This window comes from Alnus glutinosa, chromosome 2 (assembly GCF_958979055.1).
Source record: "Alnus glutinosa chromosome 2, dhAlnGlut1.1, whole genome shotgun sequence".
NCBI classification, from domain to species: domain Eukaryota; kingdom Viridiplantae; phylum Streptophyta; class Magnoliopsida; order Fagales; family Betulaceae; genus Alnus; species Alnus glutinosa.
The window spans coordinates 26864826-26889473 of NC_084887.1; the positions used below are offsets into that span (position 1 = coordinate 26864826).

The 24648-nt window shown below is 36.2% G+C and overlaps 3 protein-coding genes across 7 annotated transcripts; 1 reads left to right on the top strand and 2 right to left on the bottom strand.

Annotated features, from left to right (window-relative positions):
• The first annotated feature begins 1229 nt into the window (after positions 1-1229).
• On the top strand, positions 1230-3689 carry LOC133862070 (phytolongin Phyl1.1). 2 transcript variants are annotated; one of them, XM_062297932.1, is made up of 4 exons: positions 1230-1424; positions 1930-2000; positions 2085-2218; positions 2298-3689. In XM_062297932.1, exon 4 carries the CDS (start codon positions 2436-2438, stop codon positions 3270-3272), a length of 837 nt encoding a protein of 278 aa, XP_062153916.1. In that variant the 5' UTR covers positions 1230-1424; positions 1930-2000; positions 2085-2218; positions 2298-2435; the 3' UTR covers positions 3273-3689. The 2 variants fall into 2 exon arrangements, with proteins under 2 accessions (XP_062153916.1, XP_062153914.1); XM_062297930.1 differs by lacking the exon at positions 2085-2218 and having other exon boundaries at positions 2260-3689.
• A 3247-nt stretch (positions 3690-6936) lies between these two features.
• LOC133859248 (tRNA-specific adenosine deaminase TAD3) lies at positions 6937-14956 on the bottom strand. Of its 4 annotated transcripts, XR_009898724.1 has the most exons (11): positions 14787-14956; positions 14635-14686; positions 14348-14421; positions 14125-14246; positions 12554-12636; positions 10183-10282; positions 9337-9798; positions 8573-8685; positions 8146-8279; positions 7766-8044; positions 7094-7229 (listed from the first exon to the last, which is right to left on the bottom strand). XR_009898724.1 is itself a non-coding variant. In XM_062294582.1 (9 exons), exons 1-9 carry the CDS (start codon positions 14863-14865, stop codon positions 7055-7057), a joined length of 1260 nt encoding a protein of 419 aa, XP_062150566.1. In that variant the 5' UTR covers positions 14866-14956; the 3' UTR covers positions 6937-7054. The 4 variants fall into 4 exon arrangements, 3 of the variants coding, with proteins under 3 accessions (XP_062150566.1, XP_062150567.1, XP_062150568.1); XM_062294582.1 differs by lacking the exons at positions 7766-8044; positions 8146-8279 and having other exon boundaries at positions 6937-7229; XM_062294583.1 differs by lacking the exons at positions 7766-8044; positions 8146-8279 and having other exon boundaries at positions 6937-7229; positions 14640-14686; positions 14787-14926.
• Positions 14957-17455: 2499 nt separating this feature from the next.
• On the bottom strand, positions 17456-23584 carry LOC133861007 (single-stranded DNA-binding protein WHY2, mitochondrial). The gene is made up of 8 exons (XM_062296697.1): positions 23426-23584; positions 22376-22497; positions 22157-22254; positions 21962-22054; positions 21636-21730; positions 21357-21430; positions 18069-18157; positions 17456-17805 (listed from the first exon to the last, which is right to left on the bottom strand). The coding sequence occupies exons 1-8, from the start codon at positions 23455-23457 to the stop codon at positions 17683-17685; spliced, it is 726 nt and encodes a 241-aa protein (XP_062152681.1). The 5' UTR covers positions 23458-23584; the 3' UTR covers positions 17456-17682.
• Positions 23585-24648: the final 1064 nt, after the last annotated feature.

The following is a 24648-nucleotide window of genomic DNA, read 5'->3' on the forward strand; positions in this document are numbered from 1 at the left end:
TTTTTCGTGTGAGCCAAACGCCGGAAAATATTTTTGAGGAAATCATTTAAAAATGATTTCGTCAAAAATATTTTACGACGGAAACCATTTTACGTTGAAACAAACAGAGCATAAATAGCATTCGACTTCCTACTGCATTTTAACCTAACCTGAAAATATAAAACCAAAACAAGTGAGCGAAAAAAAACTTAGTAAGTAATATTCCAATGAATTTAAAACTGGTTTGTTAAAAATATTTCTTTCAAAACTCTTTCTTTGAAAACACTTAATTCAAAATTTTTAAATCGTTCTTTGAAAAATGGTATTTAAAAACATTTAATTCAACATAAAAAGAGAAACTCTAAATTAATTTCTTCATAAAATGGACTAAAGAAAATCATTTCTTCATCTTATACTAAGGGTAAAAACAACTTCCTCTAAAACATTTACTAGAAAAATATTTAATTAAAAATATAGGAAAACTCTTAAAGATTCATTCTTCATAACATTGAATTTAAGAAAATTTCTTTTGTTCCTCTTACTATGGCATATGCATATTGTTACGCCTGGTATGCTAGGTTTGTGCAATTCTCCTTTTTAAATCATGGCATTATTTGTGACCATGGACGTGCCATTTGGCCAAATGATTAACTTTTAGGTACATTCAGCTTGGCAAACTAAGTGATGGATAATCCCGTGGTGGTTGCACTCTATCCTAGTATGATATTGTGCATCTATCTTTTTTTAGGCTAACATATACTTACAAAATAAACTACCTTCTCGTATGCCTAAAACTTTCTCTTTTATTTTTATTTTTTTTGTTTTTATATATAATAAAAATAATTTTTTTAATATGTGACATGGCGGAATTGCTTACGTAAAAAATGCGAAAACCCTAAAGAGTTAAAATGTGATTTTAAAACCTCGAAGAGAAAATTAAAATCATGCAAAAACCTAGAGAGTTATCATGAAAGTTTCTTTTCTATTTTTTAATAATTGGTAACGAATAACGACGATATTTGACGTGGTTCAACAATTTTGAGTGGTTTCTAGTTGTATTAAGAAAATATTTTTCATCTATTAAAAAAAAATAAAAAAAATCGTACCAATCAAATTACAAAATATATGTAATTCTCAAGATTTCAACCAAATAATAAAAAAATGAATTATTTTTTCAAACATATTTTCCCAAAAATTAATGAAGTTTACTTTGCCAAATTAGAAATGACGGGGTCTCGAGAGTCGAGACCGGAAGTCGAAGACTAAAAAGGAAGAGGAGGGCAGTCAAAAAGTCAAACAATTAATTCCACTACCACCCCTCTGTAAACGCCTATTTCATTACCTCTGGAAATGATCTCATACTCTCTCTCTCTCTCCAATTATTTCTCTCCCGAGCTTCTGAAGCTACGTCTTTTGAAGGATTCTTTAGAACTTGACTTTACAAGGTAAATGCTTAGAGAAACCTTGACGATGATCTATCTGGTAGCTCAGATAATTGTTGAAAGTATTATCTTATATATTGTATTTGTCTGCTAACTTTACCCAAATTGCTGCTCAGGACTAACAGTTGAGTTGTGTCTTTTTTCTTTTTTTCTTTTTTTGTTCTTGTTTTTTCTTCTTATTTCTGGGCGACCAAAGAGGGGTTGATGGTTTAAGTCGTTGACTTTATTTTTTTTTAGTTATTGGCTTTAGATCTTTGGAAACTTTATTGGGTTTCCCTCAAATGTTATTTTTTTTTTTTCCTATTTAACTTCCGCAATAGCTTGTGTTAATTAGTTTTCATGTTATTTCATAGATTACAGTGGTGGGTGGTGTTGGATTTTGAACATCTACTGGGCTGTGAAAAACTCTGGTTGTCATTGTTCGGTTACAATTTTTAAATTGGGTTTGTTTGAAATTTTTCAGATTGTACCTCTGATTTTCTGTACATTTTTGTTTCGTTGATTACAGAGGGCATGCCATGGCAAGTTGTGTTTTCGTGTTTATGTGATTGTTTGTGATTTGTGAAGATCGCTAGGCAGGTATGAGAGACTTCATTCTTGCTTTTGAATACTTAGCTGAGGGACTCTTTTGGTATTTATTTGAGGCTTTTGACTTTATAGCAGATGAATTACTGGCATTTTGTTTGGTTATTGCCTCTTTGGTTGAGGGGTTTATTGGATTCTTCTTTTGCCAAATCCTGATTGCTTAGATTCTTCAGCACCCTACCTACTACATAGAAAAGGGAATAAAAGTAAAGGTATTACAGATCCCTATATTAACAGTTTTAATTAATCTCAGGCTTTTATGGTGATGAGAATGCTTGGTGTGTGGTACAGTCAAGTGGGTGTTGACGATCTGGAACCTGGAAGAAAGAAACAAGAATAATACAGAGTGTGCTTTATTATTCTAAGTTTTGTTTTTTCAAGTGGAATTGGCTGCAGAATAAAGTTGAGGGAGTTTTTATCACCATTGTAATGGATACGATTCAGAATATAGTTTATTACTGTTGCGTTTCAAAGGGTAACAGGATTTTGTACACGTATAGTGGCGGAGACCATGAAATTGAGAATTTGGCTGCTTTGTGCTTGGAAAGGGCTCCCCCATTCCACAAGTGGTATTTTCAGACAATTTGTAAAAGGACTTTTGGGTTTTTGATGGAAGATGGTTATGTTTATTTCACAATTGTTGTTGAGGGTCTGGGTAACTCAGGTGTTCTTCAGTTCCTGGAGCATGTGAGAGATGAATTTAAGAAGGTGGCTAGAAAAGGTTCAAGGGGAAGTTTTTCAAGTATGAACTCCATTGGTATGCAAGAACAATTAGTGCCTGTCATCTGCCGCTTGATCACTTCGTTGGAGAATGTTTCTCAAAGCAGGAGCAATTGGACAGCTGAAACACCCTCATCACTTGATGCGGGTCTGTCTCCATCACCAAGTGATGCAAATGGACAAATCGAAGCTGCTAGTTCTACAAAAGCCCCTTTGTTGGTCAAATCTAGCAAGCAAGATAAAAAGAAGGCAAAGGATCATGTGATTGGAATGAGAGACATTGAGTTGGACGAGCACCGAAGATCTACGGATAGAGGAGTCAAGGCTGATTTGGATACTCTGGATTCTAATAATCAAGGTGGAGTAAGTTCCTCAGTCTCATTACAGAAGGATCTCGGTTCGATGAGGATCAGAGCAGGCTCTCAAAGTATTCGGAAGAAGTGGTGTCGCCAAGTACGAATTGTTCTTGCCATTGATGCAGCCATCTGTGTAATACTGTTCGTGATCTGGTTATGCATCTGCCATGGTATTGCATGCCTTCGTTGAAAGATTTGCCATTTTCTGTGACTGTGAGACTTCAGAACTTAAGTATGCTTCCAAATGTAAGCTGGAATCATGACTTGGAAGATTGCAAACCAAGTTCTTTGAAGAATAGGTTCCCCAGGGAGTGAATGAGCGAAAGCCACGTTACCAATTTGTCCTTGAGATTTAATGTATATCTGAAGGTATGCCCCTTACAACTAAAATTCAATGGGATCAGATCTAGGAAACTCACTGTATAGTGTCATTGCTTTTGCATGTGTATATGAAATATCCATAAGATTTTCAAGTTTTTGGTTCTGAGTGATTCTGTATTGTGATTGCGGATATAAGAGATGTTTTGTAATCTCAGAATTTGCTTTGTCAGTTACATTCTTTTTATTAATTTCATGCACTGAAGCATCCTACTTTTCTTTTGCTTAATGCTTGCTGGTTTTTCGACTACTTTTATTCAATCAGCATGTTGTTTTCTGATCCCTCATATCCAGTATTCGTAACTTGTGTGTTTCCAATTAAATCTCTGCGTATTAATCTGTATTGACAATTAATTAAGAAACCATTGTATCATTAGGCAGGAGGAGTGAGTGCAATTAGCAAGCTCTGCATTCAAACTCAGTTTAAGATAGTAACGTGTCTGACTTTGTAGTACACTGTTGTGCCTGCTAACCACTTCTCCCCTCATTCCTAGTTACAGTGTGTGCTTCATTAAAATCAGGCAGGTTCCAGAGCAAAGCATTTTCTTTTGTATTTTTGTTTGGGATGTGGTCTGGTGAACAAGTGTAATTTAGAAAATTGAATTTTGTTTCTAATCAATGATGAACCGATTGCTCTTTTAGATAGGACCTGAGGAAGCAGTAGCTTTCTCTCTTTCCTTTCTGAACTTTCTATGAGTAAAATTTTTCTAGTTTGAACCTAATATTATTATTCTCCCCTTTTATATAATATTAAATCCAATGTAAGACCTCCCCTAGAAGAGGGAAGTAATGAGAGCCAAGAATGGCTCACAAAAGATGCCACGTCCCCTAGAAGAGGGAAGTAATGAGAGCCAAGAATGGCTCACAAAAGATGCCAACACATGATGATGGCGATATTGTATGTGGGTTACTGATGTCAGGAAACATTTCAAGTTTATTAAAGAATCAGTCTTTTTTCCCAATACCTAATAATAAAAACGAACATCAACCTAAACTCAGTCAAGGGTGGTTAATATATTAGTTTAGATCCGTGACTCAAAAGTTTTATCCTAACCTAAAGGTACACGCCATGATTCACACTTGGGTATTACACAGTAAAATGACTCAGAAGAATGTTAGAATGTGATCATACGGTCATCTTAATCTCTTTTGTGTCTTTCTAAAATTGATGTGATTTTTAAAATCATTATTAGATAAAAATTCAATAATTATCTATTGGGAGTGACATGAGGTGACGTTGAGGATTACTTTTAAAACATAAGTTGAGGATTACTTTTAAAACATAGGATTACTTTTAAAACATAAGTTGAGGATTACTTTTAAAACATAAGATGACGTCGAAAGAAGTCTTGAGTTTTTCTTTTTAACAGAAATTTAGAAGAAACTTCATAGCCAAAAGAAAAAGGGGTTCATAAAAATCCTTGTCCTAGGTAAAGAGTGTGATTCGGAATGTCAATCTAGGCTATGGATGAAACGGATTGATATCTCATGCAATACAGAGTATGAAAAATCATTTTAAAATGAACGGCCCAAATCTTGACAATAATGTCAAAGACAAAATTTTGTTTGAGTGGATGTTTGAGATTATGATTCTCTACAATTTCCTTGAAACCGTAGATTCTACTCAATATGTTTTCTTCAGCTTTTTGCTCTTTACGTTAATAAAAAGTTTTTTAGCTAAAAAAACTATCTTTTGATATTATGAAGAAGAAACGTTTCTGTAGAAGTGAAGAAAAAACTTGTTAAAAGGAAAATTCGTTTTTTTTTTTGCCTCGATAACATGCCACATTTTTAATAGGTGAAAATTTTCAAATGTTTCTATGCTTAAAAGGCCTAAATTGCATAATTTAAGAATTTATAATTTCTTTAAAATTATAAGAGATCCATGTTTGATGGCCGAACCATTCTCACGTGCCTAGGAGTGATTCAACGTAGCCAAAACAAACGAAATCTAAATTCTCTCTATTTTTACCTGAAATGCAGAAGACCTGCACAAATATATCATATAAGTAGTCGTAAATTTGTTGTTCAATCTGTCTCAACTGCATCTGCAAGTTTGTTCCATCACGTGACCCCAAACTTTGAAGAGGCATTTTGTTAAAAAATTAAAAATTAAAGAGGCATTAATCCCATCAGCTACCGAGACATCTCTGTTACCAAGAATATCAACGGCGCCAATGTTCCATCGTGTGCATGTGGTTATAGTGATTCCCCCCCCCCCCCCCCCCCCCCCCCCCCCCCCCAAAACCAAAAAATAAAAAACAAAAAATCACACGCCTGCTGAAACATCCTGTCTAGGGTACACTAAAATTGGATTGCTGGCATCATTAATCTCTGTCAAATTTAGTCATGCACAGTTCCATGCAATTCTTTGTTCCTATTGATTTTTTTTTTTTCTCAAACAACCTACGGTAACATATGCTTGGATGCACAGAAGAAAAAGCATCTAAAAAAATGTCTCTGAACTTCATATTGATATATTTGACGAATCTAAAACCCGTATATCAAGAAACTAATATCAACACAATCATAAAAAAGGAAAGGATAAAAAAAACCTTCCATGATATTATGCTCTGTTCTCTCCTCCTTCCCCCTCCTCTTTGGAGGCTCATATTCTGCTAGAGTTTACTCTAACCCTATCCATGTCTTCTTTGGAGGCATTTTATCTGCTTTTCTACACATCAACGCAGCTCTCATGGTCTCATCCCTCCTCCACCGTGTCTTCCGTCGAGTTTGGTTTGGATCTAAGGTCGAAGTTTTCAAACCTAGATGTACGCTCCTCTAGATTTAACACGACACGTGCCTCTCCATCATGATCGTTGTCATCTTCCGCCTCCACCGACATCAACTGCGTCCCCCACACACCGGAACGTGGCTTACACACGCCAGCGATTGATTCTCACCCACCGGCGCATGAAGGCCACGATTCTCCTCCCTGCCTCCCCCCGCCTCTGTTGATGGTGGTTCAAGGTAGCATGCAGCATTCGCTGTTGAAGAAAGGTATTCCAGTACTGGCGCATGGAGACCATGCGCCCACACCCACGCCCGCGCCGGCAACTCCCAGCCCCAATGCCTCCTCCCTACACATGCTATGTAGTTTTTATTTTCCCACTTTCATATTTCTGGGCATTTTGTTTTCTGTATCTTCTCTATGTCCCCTGTAATTGTTACAGAATTGGTGTTTTGGTCATCTGGAATCTATATACACATTTAACCACCTTTACTGGTGGCTTGAGTTCTTGACATCCATGCCAAGAATCAATAGGCCCGTGTCTTAATTTGATGTATTGCCTCCGCTTACTTGCATTCTTAATGTTTATTTTTGAGTCACCCAATCCTAATTTGATGTAATTTCCTTTTCGCATATCTATAAAATTAAAAATAAATAAAAAATAAAAAAGGGAAAGGAAAGGATTAGAGAAAAAAAAAAAAAATTGTAAAATGGTTTCCCATAAGGAGAACAAAAGGCAAACAAGTGAAAAATCACATTAATCTCATTGCACGGATGTCATATATGAGGACAAGAGGAAACTGAATGTTGATCAGTTGATGCATCCCTAACATTTTCTCAAGAATTAACGGTAAAAAGTTTGGTTAAAGTTTCAGGTCTAGCACTTCTTCAGGCAACAAGACCCTGAAAACAGCAAAGCGATGATTTAAGCTTTTCTCTCCCTGTAATCTGTGAACACTGCCCAAGGCACCAGCATTGAGATTTGGAAAAGCATAAAATATGCGCCTAATTCTTTGATGAACAAGTGCCATTGCACACCTAAAAACAGAAATAAGAAGCAAGATATCAGAAAATTAGATATCATTACCAAAAAAAAAACTCAAGGAAAACATAAAAAGATAGAAAAGCTCTGCTCGAGTGAAAAATAATCATGGCAGCTAGAACTTTCAATCACATAATGTCCTGTGTCAATTTAAATAAAGTCCTCTTTCAAAGATTTTGGGGTACATTCTTTCCACCACTTTTCTATAGGGTCTAGGGAACATAATGTATAACATATTTTACTGATAGTACTGTGAGATTATTAACTCTTTTTTCCTTTTCTTTTTAAATTTTTTGAGAAACTGATTTCTTGGGAAGCCAAAAGAAAATATGTTTCAGCAGCTATACGACCAATGATTAAACCCAAGGGAGACCCAAAAACCGAGCTTCCCTTGAGCTGAATCAAGCCATGAAATTTTATCAAGTTAAATCTCCAACACACTTCTCATGCAAATTCAAATCTAATAAGCAATTATTAGATCAGATGTTGGTTAGGTGGAACAAGAATGAGCTTCTCAGAGAAAACGTCTAACCATGAGTGTTAAACCACCACATGGAGGTGCACAAGCCCACAAGCAGAATTTGATGCGGCTCAAGCTTAGCTTGTTTAGTGAGCCTGAACTTGTGCCCCTGCTTGGCTCTTTTACTAAATCTGTCTAAATGAACAAACTGACCAAAGCCTGAACGACTCACAAGCAGCTCAACTCACTTACAACCTTGTGCTTGTACAAGCAAGGCTGGTTAGACGATGGAGAATAACGGTCACAAAGTTCCAGATGTCAATCTGGCCCAATTATGCTTAGGCTGCCAGACTGCAAAGCTAAGTGTCACAACATCGATGGAGAAACAAGGAAATGGATAGCAACCCAAACCACTATCCAGAAAGTAGAAAACTCAAGTAATTATGGTTAACCTATATTTTTATCTGTTGGATAAACTTGAGCGCCCAATGCATAGAAGCAGCATAAAAGATTGTCAAGAGCAGTGCTACACAATCTGTCAGCGACTTCAATCTCTCATATTGGGCGGCCAAAGCAGTTGCTAGTTCTGACATCATGAATAGACAGCACAAGTAGTAGAGATAAGTATTCCTTTTACCAACAAAAGATACAGACAAGTTGGTAAAGGAACTCCCCATGAATCCATATCCAACCAGCTGATACTTGATAAAAACAACCAACAATTAAGGCAAATTGCAATCCCAACTTCATTTCCTAGCCTTATTTTGCCTTTAGACCAAAGCACATTGACCTTAGTTCAGTTTTAAAGTAATAAAAGCTACAAAAAGGTAGCTTATCTGTGAGAAAATATAAAAGGTTTGTTCTGTCTGACAAACTTACATTGTACATGGCTCCCAAACAAGGTAGATGTCATACCCAGTACATAGATAAGGTCTGGCTACTACAGAATGATGCCCTTCAGTAAGAGTATCCAGTTTCTCATCATCCTCAACCTGGAATGGCATAAAAAAAAATGCTGACATATACCTTCCAACACTATAATCTTATAAGAGAAACTTTAAACAATTTATTCATGGGGTATGTTTTTTTTTTCATTCAACAAGTTAGTCAAGTGAAATATTATTGCCTCAGAAGTTCTGTTTCCATGGTTTTACTGTATGTGCCAAATGAACTGTTTAGATTCTCCATATTTCTGTCAAAGCAAATAATACAGTTCTAACAATAATAGGCCCTGATACTGAAATGGTATAGATGTCTTATAAATGCATGGGTATTGGAGAACCTTTTAGAAAACTGCAAAATTCAATCAGGAGATGAAATTCTTGATTAGATAGCATCAATTGTTTCGTACAAGAGATGAAGCAATTCAAAGAGTTTTCTCTTTGTTTTCAAAAAAATTGCAAAAGCACAGTACTTTTCAAACTCGACGTAGTTGAAAATATTTCCTTTCGTTTAAAAAAAAAAATTCAAAAGACCACGTATATTTTTGAACCCAACATGAATATGTATTATAACTATAGAAGGCAGCAACTAATACTAACTGTACTCTGTATATGTTTTCATATGCATCAGCCTTATTCAGCAGATCCCAAAATTGCCCAATTCAACGTTCTCCAGTCCAAGGAAAGAGAAAAGTAACTCACATTTTTAAGATTGATTTTTTGTCTTTTAGCTGGAGAGCTTGTGAAAGAAGACTGCGTATGATCCAACTCGGAAGATTTATCTTCAATGTCTCCCAAACCAGAGAAAAGTTGCCTGTCCCTAGCAGCAGAGGATTCAATGGCGACAAGTGCAGCATGTCGTAAAGGGTGCCAATAACAAGAATTTGGTGTATGTGGTTGTTTTTCAGACCACTGCCAAGGGTATAAACAAGAAACGCCAGTACATAATTGTTCAAGTTTAGTGGGGGAATCATTTGGAAGTAAGCTGTCATGGGTTACTACTATATTGGAATCAGGATGGGAAATACAATCTTCTGGCTGTTTCAAGGAGCAAGGTCGAATGCTGGTTTTGTTAGTGGGAGTATTCCAACAGCAACTTTCATCACATGCACTAGCAATTACTTGCTTAACTGAAGGATCCACAATCACTGCAGCATTCACTACCTGCAAAGCAGAAGGGAATATGCAGGTAAAAATAAAAAAAATTGGCCATAGCCTCAGACGTGTAATAACAAAACATGCTAAGCATGTGTGACATTTTGCTTCTCAGCTGACAAAGAAGTAAGCATTAAACTCCTATTCTAGATTAACTGACAAAAATAGCCCTAAGCCAAACAAATTATTCTATGCAGCTTCAACTTAGCTAGAGAAAACCAAATGAGAAATTAGTCCTTTAACTTGAGCTCCATGAATAGAAGAGCTTGGTCACGTAGTCCAATAAGTAGATTACTCCACTGATGGGAATGGGCCTCGGTAGAGTAACCCAATCTAGTAAAGTTGCATCATCCCAAAGACACAGCCAGTTTAGGAAAAGAAAAGTAATTGTACCAAACCATGATCAGATTTTGCCAACTCAACAGCAAATCTCATGAAGCTGAAAACGAATTGTGAGTCCTCTTCGCTAAATCCAGTAATGCCATCAATATTGCTGTAATTAAAAGAAAATAACAAATACCACGAGTAAGTCACGATGGTAGGAGACAAAGAATTGTTTTGACAAATACATCTTAAGATTATACCCAAAAGAAGATAAAAATGATGAATGAAGCCCACACCAGACAATGAAACTAGCAAAAAAATATTCAACTATCTCATCAAGTTTCCTACCATGAAAAGAAAAAATACATAATCAAGTAGAAGATCAAATAAAAGTTGGGAAAAATCAAAATAAGTCCCTAGATTTTCTTGTAATTTCAATTTAGTCATTTGGTTTTCAATTTTGACAATCAGGTCCCAGATTTTACCCAATTTCGAATAGATCCTTCTATCAACATGTCGTCTAATTAACTAACAGCGTGCTATACAGACCACTATGTCAATGACACGCAGATCGCGTCTAACACATTGAATGCCAGTTGTACGTTCCACGTGGCAAATTTACCTTAAATTATGAATATATCCTGAATAAATAAATAAAACAAAAAAGGTGGCAGCTATGAGTGGAGCCTGCCCTTACAGATGCCATCTTTTTTTTTTTTTTCATAAGTAAAAGAAATTCCTTAAAAGCACAAGAGGCGCAACCCAAATGCACAAGAAGTATACAAGAGAAAACACTCAGCAAATCAATAATAAGAAAAAAGAGAACAAAAATCTACATAGTTAGAGACACAGAGTAAGGCGAATGCAGAGATCCACTCAAATAAGGGTTTAAGAAAACAAGTCCGTAGATCTGAGCGTGTTCTCTCTTGATCATCGAAGCTTCGAGCGTTCCTTTCTCTCCAAATGCACCACAATAAAGAGGAAGGAATTGCATTCCAAACAATAATGAATGTACAATTGACACATAAAAATGAAGGAACTGCATTCCTTTATTTACTATTAATTTTTTAAATTCTTTTATTCAGGGTATATTTGTAATTTAAGGTAAATTTGTCATATGGAACGTACAATTGACACAAAACTTGTCAAACGCGAGCCACATGTCTTTGACTTGGTGATCTAACATGGCATGATGTCAATTAATTGGGTGACATGTTGATGGAGGGACCTATTTGAAACTGGAGTAAAACTTAATGACTTAATTGTCGAAATTGGAAACCCGATGACTAAATTGAAATCGCAAGAAAACTTAAGGAAACTTTGATTTTTCCTGACAATTTGAACCGACATGCCCTTGCTATACAAATGTTAACAGAAATTTCTTAATATGTCATTCAGAAGCATGTTAACTAAACTAGTTTGAAACACCCATAAGACAAAATTCTTCTATTCCTCTCAGTGTGAATCCCCCAAGCATATTGCAACAAATACAATGCAACACAATACCTTCCCCTCATAACAAAAACCAGCCTAGCCATTCTGTAGTAGAATCATGGACAGTGGAAGAACTTTTTTTTGATAAGTAAGACAGTGGAAGAACTAATTTAAATCTAAGGATGCAATGAGCCAAATCACTCACCAGGTACCCACATTCAGCTAGTGTTCAACCCAATTTAGTTTTAAATATAAATGAGCAGAACCAGAGTCTTGGTGCTTGTTTGGATACAAGCCCTAGTGTGAACAGCTTCAGTCAAGCATAAAGGCTTGAGAATTCAGTGGAGTGGTAGGAAATGTCATTGAATGGTGGGAAATATAATGAACGAAGACAAAATATCAGTTTGTCTTAGGTATTTGACCAGTGCCTAATAAAACATCGTCTTTAAAAATCATCAACAAATACCTGGATGGAACTTTAATATCACCAAGCTGAGCTCAAGCTCACTTAATTTGACCAAGCAGAGGTCAAAGAAGCAGGCATATTTGTTTTTTACAAACTCAAGAAGACTATCAAAACAAAAAAAAGGCATAAAAATTCAATACAGATTCAAGGATGTGTAAACCTGGAAGGTTCTTCAGTCATCAAGAGGTGTATATTCCCATTCTGCCTGGATATCATGAGTCATAGTTGGCAAACCAAGTATTCATTTCCTTTAACCAAATAAATCATTCACTAGCGAACGTAATAAATATGTGATTATTTTCTTTCTTTTTTTCTTCCAACATCAAAGGATAACTTATCATTTTCATCTGTAAGACCCCTAAACATCAATCGTCCTGCTCATATTTAATAAATTAAAGATTTACTACAAGTAAAAAAAATAAAAAATTGATGAATCATTCACTACATGTAAATTAATTAGACTTGATAAAGAAAACCATGAAGAGACAATTATGATATAAGAAAACACCAATGAGTTTAAAATGATGGCAAAGGGCTTACTAAGTTGGTGGATGATATGATGTTGGCCAAAGCTTGCACTGTTCTTCCCACTCTTCCTTTGATGATGCATCAAATTTGCAAACCTAAGAGATTAATTTCAAGAGTAAAACACATCATTCTTAGCTAGATCCTTAGTGCTACAGCAGAACATGTAAGATTAAATAGAAATTTATTTAAGTTTTTTTTTTTATTGGTAAGATAGACAATAAGAAATTTTAATTTCAACGAGAGATGGCTAAAGTTTTCCCTTGAGAGAACAAAGAGTGTATCACCAGTTTTAAGCTTATTTTTCCATATTTGAAATAGTACAAAAAATATAGAATGAACATTTCAATAACCATAACTAGCTTGATAGTGACCTAAGCAAAACCCCGTATTTTAATAACAGCACAAGGCTATGGAATATCACATTGAATTATAACTAAGATTCAGTTTGTTTCGATGTAAAACATTTCGTAACAATAGAAAATATTTTTAATGAAAATAATTTGTTTTCTATTGTTCAGATAAGATTTTGAAAATAATTTTCTAGTGTTTGATTGCACCAAAAATCTGTCAGAACCAAAAAATAAAATCCACAAAAATCAGTAGCCACTGATGTTCTGGTGGTGGTGGTAGTGCTGGTGTGGAGAAGTGAGGGGAGGATAGGAGGGAGGTGGTGATGAGGGTTGTACAGAAGGGGGGAAGAGGGAGGTGTTAGTGGTGCCATTACAGAGGAAGGGTGGAGGGAGGTAGTGGTGGCGGTGCGGATGAAAAGAAGGGGAGGGAGGTGGTGGTAGCAGCACAGAGGGGGTGGAAAGCAGTTGTGGCAGCACGGAGGTGTTCCAGTGATGCAAAGTGTGTGTGTGGGGGGGGGGCTGGTGGGGTTCAGGAGAGAGCTAGGGAGGGGGCACAGGCTTCTTTTTTTTTTTAACAAAGACCAACACCCATCTAACTACCTAAAAATGCCTTATTCTTCCTATGACAATACTATTGGTGAACCCAAAAAAGAACATACAATACCAGAAGCTGTTTTGCCATGCATAAACTATCCAGCATTCATAAACTGAAGTATCACTAAAAATAGTCAAAGTGGTCAGCCATCCAAATGTCATTCTAACTGCTGCCACATAAAATAAGCTAAACTCAATCGACTAACTATTAGTTCAAACTTATAGAGCACATGGATCAAAGAAGTGAACCATGAATTCCTTCCAATCTTTTTTGTAACTCATCAGAAACCTGGATCAATGAAACCCAAATGCTTCACCCCTAGGAAGTGCTAAATATTATACATTCTAGTGTTTTTAATAGCCCTGAATTACAACTACATTTATTTCTTGTGCAGTTCCACAAAATCAAAACTTCAGGATAACTAATGAAAAGAATGAAAAATGCCCAAAAAGGTTGGGAAATCAAAAATAATTAAGAGCTCTAAGTCTATACAAACATTGATTACATGCTGACTCTTTGCTAAAAAAGCCTTCGATCCATCATAATAGCTAAGCGATGTTAATGTCATCACCGAATGCTTGAAAACACTTTTAGATAAGCATTAACATATGTATTGATAAAACAAAAGGAAGACCCACTTTTGTAATAAAAGGACTCAACTGGTAGGAATTGACTAGCTCCCGTACACCATGCGGCATACTGTCCAACTGAGTGTCATTTTCACATGCTAGACATAAAATCACTGATAACTGAGTTTTCCCTATCAAAGAATTTGAAGTCTCCGTTAAATTCTGAATATGTTAAAGAAAATGTGTTGGAGATACACCATATATCGTAAGAATCCTAGATGTTCATGCATACCTCCTTCAAGATATTTCTTATGCACACGCTTCACATGGCGGAGAGACTCCAGTGGCGCTATCTGATTTAAACGCCTAATAACAACAAACAAATTTTTATTTGAAATAGTGTACAACCATATTATACCCATCCTGCACGGTTGCAAGCATGTTGTCCATATACATGTAACATTTGGATTACAAACACCAAATTCAGATGAGAATAACAAAAAGAAAGATTATGTTTCATTTTAACTAAAGTTCAAATTAGAAATAAAATGAAATGAAAAGTAGGAAATCGAAGCTAACCTTACCAGAGTGTTGGCGAGCTTTGGCTCAATAACTGAAGCAAAAGCATTCACTGTACATCAAAAAATAACCAGAAAGACAAAAACAAATCAAAACACGGCAAAACATTTTTGAAAGTTCAGAAAATTGTGTAGGGATTTGATAAAACTAACCGGTGGGTTGTTGGTCAGGCGGTGTTGGAGGTTTGTCTGGGATGTGAAGGATTTCCCACGAGTCTGTGCTCTTGTTCATTGCTTGTGTTTGCTATCCCTCTCAATTACCTGTTTTTCTGAGCTATGAATGAGAAAGATGTGAAGCCAAATCAGAGAGCGTGCAAAACAGGCGGTACATTATTTCTCTTTACATAAATATATGCCTTTAAGAATATCTAATATATTAATTAGGGCATCTATATTTTTTAATATGTTATATAAATCATCACATAGTCATACAATAATTCTATATTCACCTGATTAAATTGTAGGACATTTAAGCCTAATACTTCAAAATCTTTCAACAATTTACCATAATAATATCAATCACTTCTTAATAATCACACTATTAACGTACCTCAAGTTAAAAAAATATAAATTTAATATCAATACATCATAATTAAACCCTTCCACACGCTTAAACACTGCGTTTTACAATTAAATGTAATGTTCATCTTAAACCTTGAAATATTCTGATTTCTGAACGTATACGTGAGCGACCTAATTTAATAAAACGTCATGAATCGTTGGCTAAGGTTCAATGGCTTGAGTCATAAATCTCAGTACTTCTGAAAAATAATTTGCCTCTTAATGAGTGGTTGAGGGGGTTACAAAGGATATTAAAAAAAATAAAATCACAGGGAGTAAAAAAAAAATTGGGAGGTGAGGGGGGGCACTTTCCCCCTCTCGCCCCCTAGCTCCGCCCCTGGATGCAAGAGTGAAATTTTGATTCTATTCAACTTTTTGCTACGGTGTTTGCTTTTTCAAAAAATAAATTATATTTTATTCAACTTTTTCAAAAATAAATTATATTTTATTCAACTTTTTATAAACAAATCATATTTTATTCAACTTTTTTTTAATTTTATCTCATAAAGTCAAACTTTAAAATTCGTGCACTAAATAAGAATTAAATTCTCATTTAAGAGACGATGAGTTGCGATGAATTCACTCATGAGTTACAATTAGATGCATTGGCGGACCTATATGGGGCTAGGGGGGGCCAAGGCCCCCCCAACCCCCAAAATTTCCCCCAAAAAAAAAAAAAAAATCTACATATATATATATATATATATATATATATATATATATATTAAATTTTACCTTAAATTTTGTTTATTTTTTTAGTTTGCCCCCTCAAAATTTTTTTCTTTCAATTTGGCCCTCTCATATTTACAAGGCTGGGTCCGCCACTGAATTTAGATGGGCATCGTTAGAAAATATATCTATATATTAAAGATGGATGCAAAACCCAAGGAGTAATATCACTTCAAACCAAGGAAAGAACATTTCCAACATTCCTCAGGATGAATCACGAATGCATGATTTATCCAGAACGCATGGACACATAGCCATATCCCCATAAACCCCCCGTGAAGAAGCCTAATAAGAAACAAAATCCTGCATGCCAAACACTTGATACTCAACAGTTCATACGTACACTTGAGACTCACATTGCAAAAACCTGGCCGGTTGGGTTTTGACAAGCACTTTGAGTGCATATATTTTTAGCTACTGGCCGGTTGGGTTTTGTGGGTTGATTGATAGAAAGTACAACCCAGAGAGAGAGAGGATCAGCAGTTCTGTGTTGAGATGTTCTCATTTGAGTGAAGGAGAAGACAAGAGAGTCGGTCTTGAGTGAAGGAGAAGACGAGTGCGTGAGTTAGGGTCGGGGAAAATGATTTACGAAATTAAAAATCGTAAATCATTTTTCAAAATTTAGTGGTGAAATGAAAATTATTTTCAAGTTGATTATTATTTTCGCTCTCATCGAACACTGAAAAATGTCAATATTTTTTAAAAAACATTTTACGCCAAAACAAACGGAACAATAATAAAAAACCATATGTGTGTGTGCGTGTTTTGAGTAGTTAAAATAGCTACTACTGTTAAAGATGTTTAAGCAAGTGCTCGAGAGCAAAGCTTTTAGTGCAAGATCGAGATTACTAGTCGATCTTTTTTTTGTTACCACTGGGTGATTATGAAGTCGGGTTGGGTATTGAGTGACTTGGAACACTGGGAGACATGCTCTAGAATTTCTTGAAATTAATTATGAAGTTCACATTGAATGGGCAGAGGGTTACTTTTTGAGGCAAGCACAAAGGACATGTTACAACGGTTAGCAGCCGCCGAATGGAGAGAATTTTCAAAAAGGAACGACTAAGATACTTGCTGTAATTGAAGCACGAGGTAGAGTGGTAGAGATGAGTTAAAAAGAGAAGCCGGAAATAGAATTACTTTTGAAGGAGTTTGCATATATATTTTCAAAACCACTTCAGACATCATCGACAACCTCATTCCATACCACCCAAGCAACTGACCAGCACCAGAGAAGCTAAAACAAGAGAACCAACACACCAGCAGAGAAACCAAGTAGGATGCACCCTCACGTGCCGCCAATGGTGCTAGAACCTGCACTCTGAAGTATGTCAAATGAGCTGACCAGCAGAAATATTCCAGGTGAGACACCAACAAATGGACCAGAAATCGGCACCGGCCACAGCCCACTTAGGAGGTACAGGGTGCGAAAGCCAAGAGTGGCATGCCACATATAGGAATTAGAACAATTTTTTCTATTGGGAGGGTGGTGGTTAACGAGTGCATATAGGAATCTCAATGTTAGCAAGACATTCAGGAAAATATTTTTTCTTTTTTGGTTTAAGACTAAGAACTTCAGTAGAAAGCGGAAAAGAAGTGTTTGGTTACAGAAACAGGATATATAGAGAGTACACAAAATAATAGCACACGGTTTAGCAAGCCCACAAAAACAGTTCTTTCAAATTGATAAACAATCCGAAGAGGTGGCATCACTAAGAGACAATGCGAACGTTCTATTTGATTCTTGGACAACATGACTTCATTTATCCCACTCTAACTCCACAAATTTTGGATCCACTTTTGATGGGTGCCCCTCTATGGGTCTTGGCAGCTGCGGCTGATTAGTTAAGCGGTCCCAACCCAAGATGTGGGGCAACGCAAACTGCAAAACATAACAAGTGAATATTGAGCTCAAGAGGGAAATTTGACAGTATGATGTGCCTATGATGATATGATGGCTATAGGTGAGTTTGCCCTATATCAAGGAAATCATGTACTTTATGCTATATCCAGATCTAAGGAAATACCATTTGACATTATGGAATAACTTTCTTGCCAATACAAAAGGTGTTGCAGAATCCATGAATTTTTTTTTAAGAAAAAAAAAAAATTGATGATGATGCATTATTAAGAATTTCGTCATACACTGCAAGCTGTCTTTATCACCGCAATTTCGGCAGTTGTGACAGGAACAGAGAGGTATTCTTTGGTTTTAAGAATATTGTTGACAACATCTGCCAAAGAAAGAATCATAGAAATAATTGAAACAATTGTTAAGAATTCAATAATGGAACCAATAAACTCAGACGAACATTGTTTCAAAACTATTATCTCAAAACTTCTGCAGGTAAGGAAAAATCAACTTAACGTTTGCAGAGAGATCTGAGCTCAATGTAAAAGCATGAAGCTGTTCTGGCTATTTGTACACACCTGTTCAACTCACTCCTAACCTCCCTAGACATTGCAATGACGAAAACTGCCTTGTAATGTTGTAGAAGGAACGAGAAAGGAGTTTGATAATTAACATAAAATAAGAAAAAGTTCAGAGATGCCCTACTTAATAATTTATCCTGAATTATTGTGGTTTTCTGTCACCAGGTTACCTTAAATATTAATGTTTTAACATATCCACTCATGCCCAGGGGTTCTGCTGGGTTGTGGTGGTGAGGGGGAGGGTAAGTACATGGCAAATGTACATCTGAACCCACCCCATACACTTATGGAAAAAGAATGTCCTAATGAAATCCCAGTTTTTAAAGTTTTTTTTTATAAGTAATAAGCTGGTCTTATTAAAAGCGTAAGGCGCCCCTAAGTACACCAGAAGTATACAAGAGAAAGCACCTACCTAGAAAGTAAAAAACAAACAAGAAAATCGCCAAAACTAAGCGACAAAGGGGGTACAAAAGCCACCGTCCAAAGATATAAAGAATGAAAAAACGTAGTTAGAATATACTTCAATGACCTCTCCAAATTCTCGAAAACATCTATTATTTCTGTCATTCCAAACACACCAAAGAAGGAATGTCGACACCATCTTCCAAATCGCAGCACTCCTCGGTCTTCCAAACGTCCGCCAACAAGCAAACAAGTCAAAAACTCTCCTACGCATAACCCAAGACAAAACAAAACGAGTAAAGAGAGCACTCCACAGAGCGTAAGTCATATCGCAATGAAGAAGAAGGTGATCCACCGATTTCCCGTTTTGCTTGTACATGCAACATCTATCCACCAAAATAACATGCATCTTCCTGAGGTTATCCATTGTAAGGATCTTACCTAGAGCCGCCGACCACAGAAAATAAGCGTAGGAGCCTGAGTCCGCCACACACTCTTCCAAGGAAAGTGATTCCCCACATAGCAAGCCAGAGAGCTAAAGAAAGAACCGACCTTGAACAAGCCTTTTTTGGAGGAGACCCACCACAGCCTATCTTCACTACCTCTTCTCACATTGACAGAGTGCAACACCTGGAAAAAAAAGAAAGTAAAGACATCCATTTCCCAGTCATGCACTTCTCTAGAAAAGCTCACGCTCCACTTAATAAAACCACCCAAGAGCTCCAAATTATCCGCAACAGAAGCATCCTTCGCACGAGCAATTCCAAATAAAATAGGAAAAGCTTCCTTAAGAACTGTATCCCTACACCACATATCATGTCAAAATTTGGTCATAGCCCCATCCCCCACCTCAAATATAGAAAGGCCTAATTTCTCCCAACCTTTCCTGATATTCTTCCACAACCCCACCCCAAAGGCACTTGCAGGCTCTAAGGAGCACTAATCTCCCCATAAACTGCCAAACTTGGAATCCACCGCAATTCTCCACCAAGCTTCTCTTTCAGTCCCATAATGCCACAACCATTTGCCTAACAGAGCCCGGTTGAACATCACCAAATTTCTGACACCCAGCCCGCTTTCTGAAATTGGGTTACAAACCTTAGACCAACTCACCAAGTGATATTTGAACTCATCATCAATCCCTCCCCACGAAAAGGCTTGTTGTAGCTTCTTAATGCGAGGACCTACACTTGCCGAGAGAGGAAAAAGAGACCAAAAATACGTGGGTAAGTTGGCAAGGGTACTCTTGATAAGGGTGACTCTACCTCCCTTGGAAAGGTATAACCTTTTCCAGCTAGCCAACCGACGTTCAATCTTCTCGATAACACTGTCCCAAATATGAATAGATTTATAGGAAGCCCCCAACGGAAGATCTAGATACTTCACCGACAGAATGGCAACCACACACCCTAAGTTATCGGCTAAACTTTCCACTTGATCTACATCGCCCACAAGAATTAATTTGGACTTGGCCAAATTAACCTGTAAGTTCGATGCAGCTTTAAACAGAAGAAAGAGACTTCTAAGATAGTGCAACTGAGAAGGATGAGCATTGCAAAAAATCAAAGTATCATTGGAAAACAGCAAATGAGAGAAAGTAGGACCCCCACTGACCACAACATAAATCATTCGACTCAAAGCCTCCATCACAAAAACAAACAACAAGTGTTAGAGAGGATCCCCTTGCCTCAACCCACGAGAGCTATTGAAAAAACCATTAGGAGAACCATTTACCAACACTGAGAATCTCACAGAGAAGATACAATGAGCTATCCAAAAGCACCATTTTCCCCCAAAACCACACCTCCTCGGCACATATAAAAGAAAATCCCAATTTATATGATCATAAGCTTTTCCCAGATCCATTTTACACATGATGCCAGGCTTCCCAAATCTTAATCTACTATCAAGACATTCATTTGCAATAAGGATCGGATTAAGAATTTGTCTCCCCTTGACAAAGGCGCTTTGAGATTTGGAAATGACCTTCTCCAAAACCGTCTTCAATCTATTTGCTATGACTTTAGCAATGATTTTGAGAATTCCACCTACAAGACTAATAGGCCGAAAATCTTTAACAGCAATAGCACCTGGAATTTTCAGAATAAGTGAAATGAACGAAGCATTGAGGCTCTTTTCAAAAAAAAACCTCCATCATGAAAATCCCGAAGCATCTCCATAATGTTCCACCTCAAAACATCCCAACAAACTTGGAAGAAGGCCATAGAAAAGCCATCAGGACCCAGTGGTGAAAAATTCAATGGAAATTATAACCACTTACTCTTCCTTAAATTGGTCTATGGCTAAATAATAAAAGTTTTCTGATATAAAAATGACAGAATCGTAGAGTTTTAATCCTAACCTCACTTGAATGAAATAAGGGTAGAAGCCCTTTATTTATTTATTTATTGATAAGTTACATACACACCCGGTGGGATTTGAGCTCACAACCTCACGCTCCACCTTGCTACAAAGGGAGGAAGTACCATTTGAGCTAAACGTAAAAGCAATTCATGCAAAAAGCAAATGAAGGACAAAGCAATAGCAATTCCAAGCCACTCAAGGAAAAAAGTAAGCATGAGCAGATAGAGTTCTTACTCAAAGAAATGAAATAGCCACTACCATCCGCATGAGCCTTAATTGATAAGGTCTTCCTGACTTGACCGGAATTACTGTAACATACAGCACTCATCATAGTGAAGCACTTACCATTTTTCATATAGCATAAAGGCTAGAAAAAAGGATGCTTGTATAACAAAACAATAGGATAATGCCATCTGAACAACTTGGTTTAATCAAAATATGCTTCTTGGCAGTAAAAAATTGAGTCAAGATTAAAGATGCTTCCACAAGAGTAGTATGTCAGAAAAAATCAACCTCTTTAGCATTGATGGATCATGGAAGAATTCACAAGAATCTTTGGATCCCAAGCTTATCAAAGACCCAACTTCTGTCGGCGACAAAGCAAACAACTACAGAACATCCAGTAAATCAGTAAGTTAAGCTGTATGGAGGGAGGGAGGGAGGGAGAGAACTTATGAGCTAAAAGGCTCAAAAACAATCCTGTGTACTGATTTATGAAAATTGGCCAGTAAGGCATTCTGGATTCTGTTTGTCCAAGTGAAAGGTGCAATTTACAGAGCTGCGGTTGTAATTCATAAGTGTACTAAGACTTTAAAGAGAAAGGAACTAAGAAAAGTTACCTGTCTCTTCTCAGAATCATACTTGCGCTCACCAATAGCAGGTAAAAACGTCAACATCATGACACCACGGCGATCAACTATAAGATTACCAGACTATGTGACAGGAAAGAGATAAATGAGGAGAAACATTATTCAACTCCACAGAAATAAATGCACTTGAATAATTGTAAAAACAACAAAATAAATCACTCATACATCCAATTTGGTGAAAGTTGGGAGAACAGGCTTCACAGTGAGTGCAGCTTTGCCCTTGAAAATAGAATAAGGAGCAAATATTTGACTTGCAGCACCTCCTGGAGGTTCAGAATCAAAAGGACACAGATGTCCAATTGTACTTGATCATTTGATAGAAAGCAAAACAAATCAAAAAGGAAGATAAATCCTGAAAAGTGCCCGTAGAGATGAATGCAAAACCTTTAGCAGCAAAATTCTCTCTAACAGTTGATATCCCAGCCCGAAATGCAAAAGTATACAAACATGAAGAATCTTTAGCATCAGCAACTTTTCCATATAACAGTTTTTCAGACAACTGCTTCCTGTTTTTTCGACAAAGAAACTAGAAAATCAGCAATAAACTCAAAAACAGTAAGGAAGAAACAGTTCAAAGTTCAAATAGTCAGTAAATGCAAAGATCATTTATCAAAAGGATCACAGGTCAAAACAATAGAAAATGGAAAAGTTGTGCAGTTTAACTCGAGAATGCTGCTTGCACATGTCAAGGCTAGTGATCTTTTACTAGGGTAGAAAGACATTTAATAGACATATTCGATGGAAAACATATTTTTCATCGCAATATCATTTTTTCTTTTTCCTTTTTTTTTTTTTGTGTGTGGGGGGGGGGGGTTGGATTCAAGATAAATCAAATGATTATTATAACGCGATTTAAATCCCATGGAACAATTAAATAGAACTACTTTTCCCAAGGAAAAATAACATTTTCTTGCATTAGTGACAGCATGCACACAATGCAAAATACCTGTTACAGAAGGCACATACACAATGCAAATATACAAAACATGTATTATGGTAAGAAGCATAAATATGACCAAAACAGCGAATCGCCTATGCATTGCAAAAGAACAACAAAATAAAAATAAAAATCAGAGCTTTACTCTCCTTTTAAACTCAAATTTTCTCGGCAACCAAAAAGAGAGCAACAGACAGCAGAACACACAAATTCTCCAATTTCAGTTGCTTAATAATGGCACAAGTAAAATCTCATACAAGAAGAAAAAGAAAAGAAAATAACAAATACCCAAACGAAACAAAATGAAGGAGATGAATAAACAAAAAATAAATCGCTTTAAGAACAAAATAATAATAATTCTAAGCCCAATAGGTGTACTAGAGCTAAACGCAAAGTAAGACCCACCAAAACTTCAAATTCCATCCCCTGTTACTTTCTCGGTGGCCAAACGGATAAAGAAAACACTTACTATAGTCTTAGATTAAACCAGTTGATACCTGGAAGGCAAAAGGCGCGATAGCTTCATCATCTTGATAATGTGGGATAGAGTGTTTGTGTGTGATTTCGGAAGTGAGGCATCCGTCGGTCTTTTAAACGGCCAGGTCTCTCGGCGCACGTTAACATACGCTTGTTTTTGGGTTTTGGGTAAAAATTTTGAAATCTGTTTTTGGGTTTTTGCATTTTCATTTTTCAAAAGCTTTTTCTTTTTTTAAAAAACAAAATGTAAAAATTGAGAAGTATTTTTTTACCGAGTAATGCTGCAACCAATTTTTTGGGTTTTTTTTTATTATTATTTTTTTTATCTTCAACTTTTTTTTTTAAAGTTTGTGTGACTTTTAAAATCACTATTGTTTTTTAGATATATCAGTATTAAATTTTGATCCAATTATAATTTTATGGGTAATTACATTTTTTCCTATGAACTACCAATCATTGTCAACATGTCACCACAAATTGACACATCGACCATAAGAGAACATTTAATTACCATTTTCGTACTTTTACCTATTTTCTTCATGAAATCTCGGTAAATCGAACGGAATATTTGATTTTTAGACGTTAAATTTTGTTTAAATACAAAAATGTCCTTAAACAGTAAATTAATAAAAACTATTAAACCTAATATATATATATATATTTTTTTTTTTAAAAAAAAAACAAAGAAGAAGCAGCCATCTCCTTGGAGGAGTGGGAGTGACTTGCTAGCCACCCCAAAGGTGGCGCCCCCCCCCCCGCGACATAAGGGGTGGCTGCGAGCCACATATGGGGGTGGTTCGTTGGTTTTTTTTTATTATTATTATTTGTTTAATTTTGAGGATATTTTTTGTAAATTTTGATTTTAAGTTAGGGTATTTAAGTATTGTCACAAATTTAATTGGCAAAAGGAGGGTAAATGTACGAAAATGATAGTTGAATGCTCTCTTATGGTCGATGTGTTAGTTCATGGTGGCATATTGATAATTGCTAATAGTTCATGTAAGGAAAATGTAATTATCCAATGATTTTAAAAGTCATATAAACTTTTAAAAAATAAAAAGATAACAAAAAAATGGTTTATAGTAGGGGTAAAAATGCATGCGAATAATAACGGCATACATTCGTTATCCACTAATGTAGATGCGAACGCGGTTAGCAAAAACTACTATCTGCAATTGCAGATACAGATAACAGTTTTAGGGTATGCAGATTTAATTATTAACCGCATATGTATTCCCTTTAT